General features: G+C 41.3%; 1 protein-coding gene across 5 annotated transcripts in view; it reads right to left on the minus strand.

Annotated features, from left to right (window-relative positions):
• Positions 1-18,620, minus strand: part of LOC139992592 (protein Wnt-7b) — a 120,396-nt gene that overhangs the window by 92,205 nt on the left and 9,571 nt on the right. The window contains exon 1 of one of the 5 annotated variants that reach the window (XM_072013548.1): positions 13,439-14,157. The exons of the other annotated variants lie outside the window; for them this stretch is intronic. Coding sequence (XP_071869649.1) covers positions 13,439-13,467 — 29 coding nt within the window. The 5' untranslated portion in view covers positions 13,468-14,157. Of the gene's footprint in view, positions 1-13,438; positions 14,158-18,620 lie in introns of those variants that run through there. 5 annotated transcript variants of the gene reach the window in all.

Raw genomic sequence — 18,620 nt, forward strand, 5'->3', positions numbered from 1 at the left:
TGGAATTGTCGAATGGCAGGATGAAAAATGGGTCGGAGCGGTTCACGGGTTTCGCGATGTGGAACGTGGAACGCGTCGATGGAAAGTTACGAGTACACCGCACGTCTTTACGCGTTTATGGGAAATTTGGAGCTGCATATGCACGTACAGAATGTACGTTGTATACGAAAGCGTATAAAACGTTCAGAGTGCAGTACTTATAATACTTAGTACGCGGGACCATTCTCTGCTTACATTTCGCTTTTCTAATTTTATCTTCGTAACGATACGAATTTCCAGAAATATCCGTTACACGTTCGTTGTATTTATATTATAAAATACGCCATAGAATTAACATAACGCTCGACTAATTGTCGTAGTCGAAGGATTTACAAATTTTTATGTCTGTGTAATACATTTACCGGAGTCGTGTATTCCGGCTACCGACGCGACTCAAAACAACGATGTTAGAACTGTTTCAGATAAATTCCACGATGTGTTACGAGATATTCATTCGCCATATGTCATGTTGTCGCGAGGCTGCACCACTCGGCATAAACGAGATATAATTCATTGTGCTGGATCGCAGGATCAATGAATTTCTAAACGCTGTTCCTTTTCTCGCATTAAGAATTGTTTTCCTCTTCGTAAATAGAATTCATCAAGCAGAGAGGAACGAATTGGATTCATTGCAACTCGCGCTTCGCACATTCCTCGAATCATTTCTATCCATTAAATTCAATCAACGAATAAACACAGATACTTTTGCGTTTCTAGTTTCGTTTTAGAAATACAAAGATTTTCCGATTAGATATCAATGTCTGCGAAAAGACGAGAGAATAAAGGAGTTCGATCGATTTATTCAAAGATAATATATCATCGCAACTAAGTTATATCGAAGTATCTTAGCCATCGAGTAATACAAAAAGGAAAGAATCAACGATTATAAATTTATCGTGTTTCTCCCGTGTGATCTCCGAACTCATTTATTATTCGGTCAATTAATAACTTATTAAATACACACACGCAACATGGAGCGTGAAGAGGTTAAAGATCCAGTATTACGACATCCAGGTATATAGAATGGTAACGTTCCGGTAACAATGCTACTGAAATATGTAGTACAAGATGGAAGGTCTTAAAATTCCACAGAACTGGCTCAAAGGCTTGAAACAACGAGTTTTAAGCATCGAAACAATACTCGGGCAGGATACCCGGCGCAGGAACAATGCGATTTCGTAGTCTCGCGTTATTCAGATAGGAAACAAATACAACGTCGAATGAATCGGTAGCCCAGCGTTGGAATTACACGGTGCTCCTAGCCCGACTCCATTTATCTTTACGCACGTTCGCGTGAACTCATGCCGCCGCCGCCACCGCACCAGGTATCCTAGTGTAAAATGCAAATATATATATATATATAGCGTTCCACCTTAGATCGCCTATCGGCTTATTTATTACTTATTTCGCTCGGCGCTGTCCAATGCAGTATGCCGGAACTTATTAATCTCAGCGGATGTCTGTATTCGAGATGTGTACCGTCAATTTCCGACTCTACGCTGTTTCTCACGGACACGTTGTGCGTAACCTGGATACGCGGTGTCGAGATTAGCAGATAAGACGAGTTAAGTTATTAAAAATGTAGAGCGATCGTACGTCGAAGAATAGTGGAAAGTTGCGTAAAAGCGGTTTTCGCGTTTACGGCGATACGATTAAAAACGTCTTAAAAATAACGCGTCGAGCGGATGGCTGGCGATTCCTCGTTTCGAGAAAATTGACTTTCGAAATTTGTTCGATATATGCGAATCTGGCTAGTTGCCGACTAGGTACGAGTGGATAATCAGCTGGAGGTTATTTTACGCGCAAAAACAAGTGAAAAACGCGGAATAAAATTTGTCTCGCGTTATTCGATAAACCTTTGGTAGTCACTGTATATCACAGATTATGTCACTATCCTGGCGCCATTTTTCCACCCCCTACACGTTCAAATTTACTGGCGGCGCACTGTTGTGCAACCAGTGAGAATGACCGATACGTATCCCCGCGTTAGTTTTCGATCGTATCGCCGCGCGCTCATGATTCATTTCGTGGGTGGATCGGGCGATCTACTCGTTCGACTTGATGTACGAGGGGTGTGCCTCGGTTCTCGATCCTGAACAGTGAACGTCCACGTAACTGAAAACGCTCGAGCCATTCGCTTGGACGGGGATCTCGCCGCGATCAGCATCGGGAACACAGATCGGCAACACGATCTTATCCGCCTTCGACTCGTCGTATATTCTCGTGGAACGATGAGAAACGACGAATTATTAACACGGGCACCCGAAATTGTCCGATATCGATCTTGGGTAGGTGAATTGATCTCAGATCGAGCGCGATGAACAGGGAAGGATTTATCGAAGTTAGAATTATAGCTAAAAGGGAAATTCGAAATTTACCTTGGTTCGATTTGAACGCATAGATATAAAATGCACAGTGAAAACGTACGGATATAAATCTAGACAAACGCTACAAAACATAAATATATCTACGCGTGCAACACACTTTTTAGCACTTTATCCTAGATATCGAATTGAAAGTGAATTTCTAACCTGCCACTCAGCTTTGCACGTACCTATATAAATCCTTAACCGAGATTCACTTGAAAGAACAAAAAATTCTCCTCCAATCTCATCTAACGCGACTTTCCCCGCAGATTCAAACAGCATACAACTGCTAAGAAACGCAATAAACTTCTTGTTAACAAATTGCCCAATTCCTGCACGCAAGAACTATCGTAAACTCTCGCAACTCGTGCCATGCGCTGAATAAACATATCCTCGCCTAACGGCCGTAGCAATCAATCACACGACGTATCGCGAACAAGAAATGTACACTGTCGAATAAAACTTGAACGATAAACGGGTGAGAAAGCGATTTAAAGGAGGCGAGAACGAGGCCAAAGTCGATCGTACGCGAGAAAAACCGGCGACTTGAACGCCCGATGAGCAAGATCTACGGCACGCATCTCCGCGTAATTTGATTGAACTCGCCGATACGCGGTTCCAGAACTCGTAAGCAATAAAATCCCGGTTAAGTAATAGAAACACGGTCCAGTTCGAGTAATAAACTGTTCACGGGGATTATAGTTGTCTTTTCGCGCAATATCCGTGCTCGTAAAACGCCACTGCTCCTCGCTATTAGGAAATTATTTTTCATCGGGACGTTCTCGTTCGTTTACTCGGACAAGCGAATCTGATAAGCGAATTTGCGCAAAAACTGTCGGACGGAACATGTTACGCGACTATATGATAACTTTTACGATCTTGAGGTATAGCACAGTATTAAAAGCGTGTTTTAATGTTCGATCGAATCGCTTTTCCTTTAAGTCTTTTTATTACGCGTATAATCGCGTGCAGTGGATAGAAAAAGTATAGAAAAATAGAAATTATTTGGATTTCTTAGACTTTGGATTATTCGGATGACAGTTGTTTGATCGACGAGCTAAGCACGTATAATTATATAGAAATTTTTGTTGGAGATTAATGCTCCAAGGATATCTATCTATCAATTTATAAACTTCTTTTTTGTATTTACTCGTTTAACCACTTTCCGCGATACCGATATATTTGTTCGTTCGAAAGAAACACGGCGAAACTGGAGAAATCGAGCGATCGTTTGGTTCAGCGTCTCGAGCGCGCGCGTCGAGAACAGTTCTAGATGTTTCGGTTTTAATATTTCCCGCTTATTTTACGAGCCAAGAAAAATTATATCTCGTACAGTGCATCTTTCTTGTCAAACCCTCAGTCTCTAAATTCCACAAACCCTAATCACGTAACAAGCTCTTATATCCGATACCTCGTAAAACGAAAACTATCCTAACACCGTTCATTCTCGGATCATTTCTAAATCCACTCCCCTCGAACACTCCCCTTTTTCAAGAATACATTTCCATAATTCATCCCACTCTCTGCATTCCCCTTAATATAAAGTATCCTATCCTCGTAGTTTACTATCATTCTACGCGATATTAACAATAATTTGTTCACCTGATCGAGAAAGAAACGAAACAAAAGCGTGGCAAGGGAGTGTCATAAGCGACATATTTATGTCCGATGGTCAGGTGAGCTCCGTAACAGTTCTCAGTCCAGTCGGCAATTTTCTTGTCGTTATAGTCGCGCGACATGCGAAGAAACGCGAACGGGAATTTTTATTCAAAACGAATGGACAAGTTCCCTTCGATTTTCCAGGAAACATGCCGCGTGTAGGTCCTGAATAAATTCGATTAATTGTATATCATTATTGGGTAATTGCATTCGCCATATGTTCATGGTTCTAAGGGGTTCCGTAGTCTTTCGTGAATTTTATACTTACGCACACTCCGCGGTAATAGATATCGAATTGCGATTCAGCGAAACCGAAAAATTATTACGTTCGAAAATAGGTTACCTATTTTCATATCGATATGTTAGCGCAAAATTTTAAGCATCGCTTTCGTTATACACACGAATAATTTCATAACCTTTGTTTACACTCAAAATATGAATTTCTCGGACGTAAAGTACATCGTAACTCTGTATTCAAGCTCTAAGTACGAACACTTTGGTGTTATAAACCAGTTTATACGATCTACGATATGAACAATTGCATCTGAGCGATCAAGCGAGGTATTCTTGGCAACAGACGCGTGAAATTCGTCGATAATCGGACGCAATAGGAGAGAGAAATTGAATTTTATCCGGCCATTCGGCAGTTTGATTGCCAGCACAAAGCCGATCGAGTACGTGCCGGGCGCCGTGATCACAGCTATTCCATCGTTTTATTGAAACGACTCGAACAAACGGCAGGAATCATGTCTGGCTGCACAGCCTGTCGCTTCGGACGCTCGGCTCGCTTACACAGGATATCCCGTAATAGCTGCTACAACGATCAAATACAAGGCAATTCGATGTTAAACAATAATCGAAACATACGTACAAGCTCTTTTTTTGTATAAAATTTCGTTCTTTAAGGAAGATCACGAGCGAAAAAACGCAATAGGCACGTTTTTACTTTTTTAGATGAGTCGTTTTAAAATTCAAAGTCAAAACCATTTTCCCCGTTTCCTCTTCTATAAGAATAAAATGAGATTAATAGATCTTTTAAGAAAAGTAAACAGAAACGCATTTTATTTCAGAAAACAAATAAATATATCTGATCTCGTTATTATATTCTTCTTGCGCAATCTTTAGTTCGACACTATACTGTACAAAGAACGTGGTAAAATTCCTTGTGCATTTTCATTGAAAATTAGCTCGTCCATAATCCAATACGATATACCATATCCTGATACACAAAATATATCGGAACATAAATCACACGAATATTAGAACCAGAATTTCAAAGAATCTCTACCATGTTCGCGTGAACAATGGTTCGCAAAGGTGGAACCATCGCTACTTTCTCGATCAGCAACACCAACGGTAAAAAAAGAAAAAAGTGCTAAAATCAACACGTAGGAAATGATTCACGGATGCTTCTCTATCGCAAGAATCATCGGAACATACTGCAACGCATCCAACGCGAGTGTTATCGTTCCACGCGATAAGAGGCCTCGGTCCATCCGAGCTCTCGGGACCGGAAGTCGCGCGTTACGCAATTCTCTGGCTCTGTTTGCACAGGACCGGAGGAGAAGATCTCGCGTGCAACGCGAACACATTGTAGATTTCCCGTTTTATATTCGCGCGTGCGCGCGCGCGACGATTCTTCTCGATTCTCTCTGCGGTTCCCCTTTTCCTCGCGACCATCGTAAAAGCGTTTACTGCCCGCCGTGAATTTTTGGCAGCGCGGATTTCACGTGGCGACGCCTTAATGGGACGTCATTAGCTTTATGATATCGCGTTATTTATATCGCGAGCCAGCGGTCGCGATTTTATGGAGAACCAAGCGTAATAATGCTGTCGCCTGAAATTCGTGCACGGATGTATAAGGCCGTCCGAAAATTTGTTTTATTCGTCGATGTGGTTTAGGTGGTTGTAAATCGACCATCGATGGCTGACCGTGACTGTTCAGTAACACTTTACGGTGCTAATTCGTTGCTATTGTAGTAACTCGCGTCGTTCTTTCCGGTATAGTTTGTCGAGAGTATTAGAGGAAGATGAAGCTTGTATTTGGATCGGTACTGTGGATGTTATTGCGCGGAGAATAGAATTCATCGAATCCTATTTAAGGAGTAGAAACGATAAGGAAAAGGAAATTATCTTATCGTTAAGTACGATATAATTGTACGTAAATGCCGAAAGTTTTTACATAACGTGAGAAGAGCAACATACGCTGTTGCGACGTTACAGTAATACCTATCGCCATTTGATATTGACGTTTACCGGAATATTATAGAGCATTATCGTAATAAGACTGCGATATTACAGAGTAGGACTGTGTTATTAGTTAACCCTTTCGCAACGGCAACTTTGACGAATAGCTATTGTAGTATACGACTATGCATTTGACGTACGAACAATAGAACTACGATAACACATGGAACAGAACTAAATCTAACGAGTGTCGATAACATAGCGATCGAATACATATATAACGGACGATAACTACTAGTCGATGCTATTATTCAGGATCCATTCGATCGATTCCACGTCAAAGACGATTAAAACGGTTGAAATTCTTTTCGTTCCCAGCTACTCAGCAATTCAAAGCGTTACAAGAAGACGCGTTAACCTTTTCATAATCGTTATATGTACACGGATTATAAATCGTTATTTATGCTTCGCGATCTGATCTATCTAAAACCGCGTTACTTGCGACTTTTATGGAATTGCACAATTCCGCAGACAATATATAGTTTAGATACGGATGCGAATTGACTAAAAATTCATAAGAGAAAATAGGTTTGCATCGAGATTAAATCTCAATTAGACGCGTTGTATTTTACGAGACCAGTTATACGAGGACTTAATGAATGTACTCTACACTATGATTATCTAGTCATCGGCACTTGATCATAGTGCTTCGAGTTTTCAATGAAGTTTAGCAAACACATGCGCTTAACAGCTACGGTATCAATCTTATTAGCTAAACGTTATTAGAAAATGCCAGATATTGATATTATAAATAAGAAATCGACGCTATTGAATCGATAGTGCTAAAACCACTAATATCACGAAGAAAGTATTCCGATTAAAATTTTTACAAATTATTATTAAATAATTGTACAACGAGATCGTGTCAAACTGTTATTATTTTCCCAATAAGAGGATTTTTTTTTCAAGCAACGATATCTGCTATCAAAATCACTCTCGCTCTTTCCTCCTATGCTTCACATATTCCACTTTCATTCCACATAATCTATATCGTTCTTATACACGCTTACAGAGGAACGAGGTAAAACAGTTCAGGTATAAAGTGTGAAGAAGAACGCGTTTACGAGGTTGGGTTCAGGCACTCCCTTAAATAACTTATTTCACCTTCTCTAATTCGGCTCCTATGATGCCTTTAGATCCTTCAGTCCATTCTACGCATTTTACGATTACGACATGATTTTAACGGACGAATCGTTAAAATTCTCTGAAAAGGTCCACCACCAAAGGTAGTGAAATACTCTTTCGTTTTCCTGACACTGAGTCAGCAGAGTTCTTCGTCTTTGGCATAGATCGAACGCGTTACGAGACCTCGGCCTCCTTTATTTTTCTTATGTACGGGCCTGTAATATATTTAAACAGCGATCGTTGTTATATACGAGTCATCGCCGTTATTTGCTTTATTTCTACGACGAGACCGAAAGACGCAGAATAAGCACGAAAGAGAAAAAGAAGACAAATTATAAGCTTCGATCGACGTTTTTACGCGTGATTCATTTTAGATCCCAATTTGTTTGGGCCGTTTCGATCTCGGTGAAGCCGGTTGATCCAGGTTCCACTGTATTAAAGGAATCGTTGTATACAGCGAACGCGAGCCGTTACGAGCCGATGATTCGAGAGATAGGAGCTTTACGACGATGCTGATCATTGTTCCATCACGAAATTAAGTCGGAACGCGTTGTCAGTTGACGCGACAGGCGGATATGACAGCGCCTTTATTCAGGCACGTGTGAGGTAAACCGAGCAGAGCGATGATTTAATCGGCGAAACAAAAGTGACGGAACTTTGTCGTTTCCATGGTGCATTTTCGTCGTTCGACGATCGCAATATGTCGCCAGTAAGTTGATAACGTATATTTATTATCCCGATAAAGTATTTTAATACGCTGTACGTTATTGGAACGTACAACGCGAAGCTCGTTGTAAAAAAGCTTTGTTACCAGTTAGGGTACCTTTTTCGAATTCAATAGATATATTACAGCGAAAGAACTAACGTTTGTAGTTCGACCATGATTATGTTTTCTAGTTGAAAAGGATCTATCTCGCATGCGACAAAGATATTCAGCGAGAATACAGATTATACGGCGCTATTCTAATGCAAATTCTATAAGCTCGTAGTTAACACCGCTGGAGGCTTCCAGGTGTGAACCACGTCCTTTTTCGAACAGTGTTTTGACGTTTGGGATCGCGTCTAGCTTTGTTAGAGATTTAAAACTACGTTCTTAAATTTGATAAATACAACTTCAATTTTCTTTCTTTCGTTACAATGTCTACCATTGAAACGATTGATCGATCGATAACGTTTAGAAAGATTCGTATTGGCTACTAAAAGATGCTTTTAAGAAAGGAAAAGAAAGAATGGATCATAAAATTAACTTGAAACAATTTTAAAGATAAGTAAATAACTTAAGAATAATTCTAATAAAACCAAACTATAACAGGTAAATTACTACGTACGAACTTGATCTTTCTAAACTTAAAGTCAACGATTAATTAACGATATACGTAAAATTTGGCAATAAAACGAAAACTTGTTCGAAGAAGTTTACGCCATTCTATCATCCTATATAAACCATTTTTTAACAAAAAGAAAAGAGAAGCAATCTCAGCCATTAAACTTACAGAACTTTGAAACTGTACAGCGTTCACGCTCTTCCCCTCCCCCCACACACATACACATCCCGCATTATCGTTTACAAAAGACGCTCAGGATTCGAACCTAAAAAGCTGCTCCCGTAGAAAGCGGAGAAAAAAGAAGAAAAAAAAGAAGTATCCAGCCTGTGTGTAGCTGTTGGAGTATCGCGTATCACACGAACCCTACCCTTGTTTCTCTATTATGTCCGTCTTTTCACACAATTTCGATGTTACTCCCCGCCCCCTTGACCCGTTCCTCTTTCCCGCACGCTACCGCATTTCTCCCAGCGGCTAACATTCCACCGGCGATTCCTTTCTCCGCGTTTCTATTAGCGGTTTGTATTTCGAGCAGATGTTTCGCCGACACAATGGCCGCTACACGGGTTAGCCAGTTTCAGCCTCGTAACGGCATTGTTGCGTCGTGATATAAAAGATCGGGTCCACGACCCTCCAGCCTTCTCGACACCCCGAAGAAAACGTGTTTATACACGGTGTTACGAACGAATCACCTGCGGCACACCGAATCGATCCCCGTTGGAGGTGAAAGGACCTCGAACAGAGAGCTTAATCCGACCGGGTAATCGGAGCTGATTTCCGAATGTTTAATTGGCAGAGAATGGACGAAGCTGGATGGCTTTGTTGTTCCATTCGATCGTACTCGTTGAAATACTAACGCGAAAATTTAGAGAAAATGTGCGTTGTTTTTCGCGAATTTGTACGGCAGTGTGTTTGCTTTAAGAATAAGATTGTTGGAATTGTTAAAACGGCCAATTCGCGATAGAATATTTTTTAATTATTCATAGAAAATGTACAGTAACTTTTGGAAATTTGTACGGTTCTCGTAAAATTATTTTCCATTTTTTTTATTTCAGAGTGCGAAACGTTACGCGTTTAACAAATTAATATAATAATCTAACTCACCAAAAATCTTCGAAAGCTTCTAATACGATGCAATGATATCGAAACAAAGTAGTAATAATCATTGTGTTTAATTTTATCGAGAAACTTAATACACTCCTTCTTGCTTTTTCGCCCAATAAATTATCTCAAGGAACATCCCATCGCGTAAAAACCGTTGCGAATCGGCGACAGCATCGGAGGCCGAGAGAATTCGCGAGCAACCCACCCGGAAATATGATCGTCGCCGATGGTATCGGCGCATATCCGGTCGCGATCGTGCGACTGTAACTTGCAGCGATGTGGCGGCGCAGATGCGAAACAAACGCGGAGAAAAAGAGAAAGATAGGAAGAAGAAACGAAGGGTGAAAGAGAGTTTGACCGCACCGTTAGTCATTGGCTGCTAACACGGCAAAACCAACTCCTTTCCAGCGTGGGTCGTACGAGTATTTAATAGGAAGCAACGAGCAACAGGTCCAACCGAGAGTCGCTTGGGTTACGCCCATTCGAACGCGTTCTCAGTCTTGGAACCGCTATTTTCTCTTTATCGGCGTGGCTTTTCTCCCTTCTACGAGCAGACCAGCGACTAGACGGAAGCCAACGTTTCGATTTGCCGTCAGAAATTGGCACAAGAGGTTTATCGACTTGTATCGTCGAGCAACTAAGACGCTTCTTTAAAGAATATCGATCTCGTAAAAGGAGAAACGTCTGTAATGTCGCCTCTATAGTCTGTCTGTTTCTAACTTGTTGATTCTGCTGACGATAAAATCTACGTAGATTCCAAAAGATTACGCGTACGAATTCGTATTTGCGTACATAGGAATTTCATCAACCACTTCAACGAATAAAGCGATTTGTTCTACGTCTACTTTTCTGCTGTATTTCATTTTTGTCATAAAAGAAGAAAAGACTTTCTTAGTTACCCGATAATTTAGGTGTATTCTATCGCGTTCGTTTCGCTTGCAGATACTATACGCGATACATTATACGAAATATTATATATCGAATGGTGTGAATATATTCCGCGAGTATATAAAAATTTATATGAAAAAATGTGATACAAACGCGATTTGTTGCAATACGTTATATAATGCGTTATAAATTAAACGTTTTAAGCACAATATCGTAAGGACAACGATGAAATAAAGTAGCGAATCCATCATTTCTCGAACGTATAATCCGTCTTACAATTAGCTAGAAATACAGATCATATATCCATGAACAGTCTTGTATAATTAGCAGTATCGTATACTATAATCTTATTTATTCTTCAGAAGCAAGATACGCAGGTGCCATTGAAAATTAATGCCACTTATAACCAGGACAATGGACCGGCGGTCCCTACAATTTATTTAAGTGCTATTTCCTAAGGAAAACACTCGGCTCACGGGTAACCTAGGCCTGGGAGTCGTAGGATTCTGTTATCTGTCAGCAGTTGTAAATGGGCTTCCACGAAATTAAAGGCTGTCCACGTCAGACTTCTTCGTATTTAACCAAATTGCTCGAAGACTGAACTACTTTAACTTTCGAAAATTTTGATCTACAGACTACGGCAAGCGTTCGTTTCTAATTGCGTACGTACTATAATTATAACTACATTTGCCTTCGATAATTTAACTTCACTGCGGAATTATCATTAAATTGCTGTCAAAATTAATAGGTTAGATTTATAGCTACGTATTATTAAAATTTATAGTGCAAGAGTTACGTAAACGTTTCGACAAATTTGTTTTCTTCGATGAAAAAAAGAGGACAAGCATTCGGAAGTTAAAGATGTTCTATCTTTATCATAGATCTCCAAAAATAGAAAATAATCTTGCACGTTTATATAAAATCACGTTAATATCAATATTCGTTAGTAATAGAATTAAGAAAATATACTTGACCACCGTCAAGGACTTGAAACGTTCCCATCGATCGCAATAATTCTCCGATAAACGCTATCCAATCCCAATCCCATTCCCAACCGCATTAGGATATTTTAATGGAATCAAAGACGGTTAAAGACAAACGAGATAAAAATATTCAATTTAACGTATCCATCTATCTATTTTAATATATGGTAATATCGCGAATTTGCATAAAAATGTACAGTCTAGCAACGATACGTTAAAAGAAGTGAAAACTCTATCTATCTGTCTATCTGATCTCCCTGTTTCCATTCACAAATTCACTCCTCTCCCACCAAGCGAGTACGTTGTACGTTGGTTTTCCTAGTTCCCGCCGAGCAGAAACAGCGGGGGTATAATAATTCGTGCAGAAAGATGCCGAACAGTGCGGTAGGTGCCCTCTCGCGAGACGAAACCAATTTTCCACGAGGCGCGATCACGTCGCTCGTTGTTTTTATCGTTACCTTGCTCTCTTCTTCTCGCTTGGGAACGCGAAGAACGAGCATCCACGCGAGGTCCACTGGACGATGGAAGATGACTCGGGCAAGAAGAGAGAAGAAGGGAAGAAATTTTAAGGAGCGAACGAAACGGAGTCCCGGTGATGGGCTCTCCGGGGATCTCTTTAAAGTGCCGCGGCCTTTCGATAATTAGAGGGCAGCCATTGTTACACCCGGCTTCGAGGAGTGCTGGCGACCAAAGTGAGAAAGGAACGAAAAGAGGGTGGGGACGATGGAAGAGGACCAGCCTCGCAGACGGCGAAACGAGCACGCTGCTTCTCTCTTTTTCTCATTTTCGTCGCTCTTTCCTACTTTCTTACTCGTTTTCTCTCGTCCCTTCTCTGTCTGTCTTTTTTCCTTGGTCAATGCGTTCGCGGAGCCTCCGCTTCGAGAAAAAAAATCGCCCCTGCCCACGGAAATACGTGATTTTTAAGGGCCGCCACGCGATACCACGCCGTCCCGAGTAAAAGAAAGATCGTGAGAACCGCAGGAAACTGGGAACGCCGCTACGCGTAAATCGACCGCCTCGATTGTAATTTTTCGATAATGGAAGGCAAAGTATCGAAGGCAAACAGATTTCCGATCTTTCCATCGTTTAAGAGAAAATTTCCTCCTACGTTTGGTTTCTTTTTTACGAATTTTACATCAGCGCATTTTACATCAGCGCATTTTACATCAGCGCATTTTACATCAGCGCATTTTACATCAGCGTTCGCTTCGTCTTAACCGTTGCGTATTTTCAATTCTTCCGCTACCGTAATCGTTTTTCAAACGATTTTTAACATTTTATCAACGTTTCGTTTAATTCGAGATGTACGATTCGAACAAAATCACGGTAAAAGCTAAAGTCATCGCTAGAATAAAAAAACCAAGTACTCGATGACTCGTGAATATTATCTACATCTCGGACCTAACGCATCAAACAAGTGGAAAAACATAGCCTGCCCCGGTATTCTTAACAGGCACTCTCGTCCCATTTACGATTTCTCCGACTCCAAAACACGGTACAGAGGCCTTATTCCTTCGGCCGGAGGTCGAACAATCGCGAAACCACTCGTTCAGCTAGCAATTACGTTTAATCTGTACGCCGACTGAATTATCGAACTCCGCTGGAGAACGCAAGAACCGTCTTTACTGAATCTCCGCGGTCGTAATTAAATTATCGGGCGGCGTTCGCAGGAAAGCATCGATTAGCAATTAGAAACGGAACTTACCCGAGTAACAAGCGGCTGATCCCCTTCATCGTCGCTGAATCGAGCTACCTAAGGACTGCCGTTTCCCATCTTGCGTCTGAAAAACTGGCAACCGGTCGCGAAAGCGGATCTTTCCCTCGATCTCCCGCGCACTGGCTTCCTTCTTTCAGATCCACGATCGGTCACACGAACGAGTAATTACGCGCGATCCGCGTTTTCATAAATCATCGAGCGCAACCCGATAAAACCGGCAACGCTTTCTCCGCGACGAAAGAATGCCGTCGATCGAGCCACGAGATTTTGCGACGCGCTCTGGATCCTTTGGATCCTTAAATGACGCGGTAGCGATGTTTAACGGCGGACGGAATCGGCATTTGATAATGACAACTTCTGTTTCTTTGAACTGGAACAACGATGGAAGAGTTTGGTATGCACGCGAAGGAATTTGGACGAGCCTTCTTCTTCCAACTTACAACTCTTTTTACGCTTGGTGTAATTGTTTAGAATTTCGTTCGGAAGAAATGATTCGCCTTATCGTTGCGAACAACACGCAGGTTTTTGCTCTTTAGTCGAATTTCTGGCGAATTTGCGTCGACGATCGCCCGATCGAGTTTCGAGAATGCTGGGATTAATTGGTCTTCGTTTTATTCGCGAGCGATGATTCTTCGGGTGTCTCGCTGTAAATTTGCGTTGACGACCGGTTTGATCGAGTTTTGAGAATGCCGAGATGCGCGAGATGGGTCAAAGGTTCTTTTCTTCTCGTCGTCCTTGATATTAATTCCAACCAACTATTATTTTGTATTACCGACGATTGATAAATTTCGAAAAATATCGAAAAATTGACAACGCTTTAAATTTTGGTTTCTGTAAATGTCTTCGTATCGATATCCGTATACTCTGGGCGTCTTAAAAATTTTATCGAGGCGGTCGCTAGGCATAGTCTTTCCTTTTTTAAGTTCGTCGGAATTATTATTATATATTCTCGTTCCAAAAATGTTTCTAAAATATTTACCAAATATCTTTCTTCTCGCGATCGTTCTACCAGTATATACGCTATTAAAGCTCGCACCGCACTCTCTTGAAATGGTTATGAAGAAGTCGATGATTGCCTTTCAAACGAGTTATCGTTAAAACTCGTCCTTAAAAAGTTTCTCCCCTTTGAATTCTTCTTAAAATCGCGCGAAGAAGCTACCGAGCGCGTGATCGATGTTCGAGGGATCTAAGTAAGCTCTTCTTCTTTCGTACTCCTTAAAAGCGTACCGCGGCAGTCGTTCACCGCACGATAGACATTTCAGGGATCTAACATTAAAGTACATGAGTTTCTTGCTTTTAATTGCTCCGCTTCGAGGAAGAAGTTGTCGAGCGCGATCTAATCGACTTTGAAAGACGTTTGAATCTCTTTGCTTTAACTGCATTCAGGATCGCTTCGCAGAAACTAGCGATTGACTTCGAAGTCGCAGAAACTATTAGGTCGCGATTTACAATATCCACGCTGATCTTTTCGAACGTCCTCTTAATGGCAAATTCGCTCTTTTCCTTTCCCAGTTGTCACTAAAATTCCAAATGTGACCAAAGGTAGATAACTTTTACGAACAAATTCCGACCTTTTCTTAGATCTTACCTCTGAACGTTGTTCGACGTCGCGCCATTTAACTTGCAAACTTCACTCCAAATTCGAAGCAAAAATTTCTAATATATTTCAATTTGCCTCGAGAACTGTCCACAGGTTCAAGTTCAAAAACTAAACATCCTGCAACCATGCTAAGAGCACGATCAACACTGAAACGACTCGCTTATTAAAAAATTCCTTATTTTTTTTCGAGCCAATCACGTTTGAAATTACGTTCGAAACGCGAGAACAAACCTCCAGACACGCGATGTTCGCGTTCGAAAGCGAAAATCACTAAAGACCAAAGAGCGAATGTATTCGCGTTTAATTAATGTTCGGTTCGATCTAGAAGCGTGAGTCACGAGATAAATCGTGCTGACTTTTCAAGTAACCGGTGGTTACAAGCCGACAGCCGGCCGATTACTACAATTTACCAAAGTTCTTGCACTCCTCTTTTGCCCCTGTTTCCAAGCAAGGGTTAAGAGTGGAACGAATAAATAGCCGTCTCGTTCTGTAGCGGCAACAGACGTTACACTTTAAGACATTGAAGCATCACGACGACTTGGCTCTTCCATCCTCTTAGCCGAGATATCATTATCTAGAATCAAACCACTTCATCCCGGAATAGCTTCATCATCTCGCCACCTTTTTCGCGAGAAATTGTTAAAGATTGACGTTGAATCTGTCGATTTGCGTATTAAAGTGTAACGATAGTTGGTGAAATTGGCTTTTTACACTCGTTGTAGATTATGATTTTAACCTAACTGCGATCGTTCTGGCATCCTATAGGTTGTTAAATCTCAGACTGGTTTGCTTTCATTCAACGTCTGTTTCCACGATACCTCGATTCTCTTTTTAGCCGCTTCGCTTAATCAGATCGATATTTGTATGATTCACTTTTGTTTATTTCAGTGTTTTACTTACGATGCGAATTACTTTGATTTTCCTGTTATTTGCGCGAGCTATTACCTTTAGCTTTAATACGTGTTGAGAATTTGATAAAAACCGCTGCCTCGAAAGGGAAACGTTTAAACGTTATTCTTTCCATAGATATAGTCGAACTTTGCAATCCCGTAGAGCTTTTAAAACGCTTTTATCTTATTACGTACAGTCTTCGGTCATTAATACTGGATCGTTTGAATTATTCAGTCGAGTCGAGATTATTTCGAGCAAATTTCACAACGAAACTGCTCGTTTTAAAAATAAAACCGATCGATGGTCTCTGAAATTCAACTTTCTCACTCGCGTTTATCAGCTTTCGATCGCGGATTGTCCGACAAAAATGACTAATTCGTAAAGAAATGTTTCAACGTCGTTTCTCGCAAGATCTCCAAAATTCTCAGCTTTCTTACGATTATCAGCTTTCGATCGTGAATCGTTTTGATCGTTCGTTCAGCTCGGATTTTATTCAAAAAGATTCAAAATGTCATCGTTCCCTTCGAAAGACCTTACTACGACTCCGGAACAACGATTCCTCGAACCACGACAATTTCTTCCATCCCGATCATCACTGTTTTCCTCCGTACCGACTCTCCAGCACTTTAACGCACCAAATCTATCTCACTCACTCTCCGATATTCGTCTCAAAAAAAAAAGACCATTTACATCACCACTAACGATCGATTATCTTCGTTCGTCGATTATACGAACAATCACCGTCAACCGCTCGATAACCCCCACAAGGTTCCTCCAACTTCCTCAAAGACCCCGTTAAACAGTGCCCGATCCGTCATCGTGCGCTTCAGTCGCTTGCAGACTCTTGAAACGACGGTCTCCGACCATCTCGTTGATCCACCGACTCGCAACGAGTTCACGAAGAAGCCGCGATTATCGCGAGGGATTCCTCAATGAGAAATTAAGGGCGAATGAAACTCGCGTCTGGCATCGGATCTTGGTTCGTTTCGAGTCGGATGATAATTAGCCCGGTACGGTAGCCACCGTTTCTTTGATAACAGGTTCTCCGGTTTCGGTGTTCTCCGTGTTCCGGGCCGCGTATCGCGCATGCGTTCGTCCTTTCGCGTCTACTCCACAGCGAGGAGGTCGTAAAGATAATGCCCACATGCCAGCCGGCAAACAGACCAGAACGGAAAATTTAGTCATCTCTCTCTCTCTCTCCATCCCTCCCTCCTCTCTCTATACACCCCCGCTCAAAAGTATTGGGACAATTTATTAATAAATTATTATATTTGCTTCAAAATTGGAAAAGATCAAGGAATTATCCTTTTCGACTCTTTTGCTCTGGTTTTTATCCCTTTGTTTCTTTTAAGAAATCGATAACGCTAGACTAGACACGCGAGTAGAAGAAATATGAAAGTTGCGCGGAAATTTAAAAGATTGGAACGTAAAGCAAAGTAGCGATAAATGCCATTTAACGTCCTCCGACTATCGTCACAACAGAAAATAATTCACTGCTGTGTCAGAAGAAGATGGAAACCGGCAAAGGGCGATTCAGGGGACTAAAAATGGAAAAGTACAAAAATAATATTTGACCGTTGTTTCCTAAGAATCGTTCGATAGTTACACGCGCGAAAAAATGCGATTTCCGCTACAGTGACTAAGCGAGATTATGTTGGTTATCGTTGCGATTATATCGTCCAACGAAAAACCAGTTCTTCGAGAAAGTATTCGTTAGATTCGTGGAAACTTCAACATCGCGTATTTCGTACGACACATCTTGCCCTAGGACTTTTGAGCAGGAGTGTACATCTGTATATTGGGAACGAGCGATCGTTCGCAACGATTAATTCCTTTCGTTAATTTCGGTCGGGTTGCCGCGTTTGATCGACCCGCAACATCATGTGGGCCCTGAAACCATCCCGTTGCAGCTCTCAACAAACCACCATCATCGTGATTTTACCTTTTGAAACGGTCTCGTCGGTTTCTTGGTTTCGTTGAAACGCGATTAGCTCGGTTCACGTGATCCCGTTTGTTTGCGCGTGTGCGATCGTTTATCGCGCAGATTCGCGTTCAACGCGGCACGATTCAATTTCGTCGGGCAATTACCGCGACCACGAGCGAGTCTTCCGCTATGATTTTTGCCAGCGAACCCATCGAGCTGGTTTTCTCTTTTTCTTTCCAGAGATCACTCGATCCGCTTCGTGCGGCTTGTTCGCCGGATTTTTCTTCCGGATCGACAATTTGCTTTTTATCGAACGTTTTGTCAATCGGTTTGTCGAAGTTTGAGACAGGTGTTTCGAGAGTTATTCGAAGCGTGATTAAGCGTGCAGGAATTTCAGAGAGTTTTCCTCGAGATCGAAGTATGAAAACGAGTTATACGCTCAATAGGAATTTGTTTATACTCACGCGTGTATAAAATAGTTTAAAAGAAAGCAACTTGCATCATTTTAAACTTCAAATATTTTCCTAACATATTTCGCCGATAACAAGAGGAACTCGTAAGGGTAAAAAGCGAAACGATATCTCCGATATACCCTCGTGTACGTTGGCGAAAGAGCGTAACGTGCTAGAGATGTTACTCGACTCGGTGGAGTTAACAACACATTATAGAAGAATCTGAAGCATTCGTGGGGTTTGTGCTGTAACTCATAAAATTGATCGTGAAAATTCTCGTGTCGTCGAGTTATCATTTAAGAA

Source organism: Bombus fervidus, chromosome 11, assembly GCF_041682495.2.
Source record: "Bombus fervidus isolate BK054 chromosome 11, iyBomFerv1, whole genome shotgun sequence".
Classification (NCBI taxonomy): Eukaryota; Metazoa; Arthropoda; class Insecta; order Hymenoptera; family Apidae; genus Bombus; species Bombus fervidus.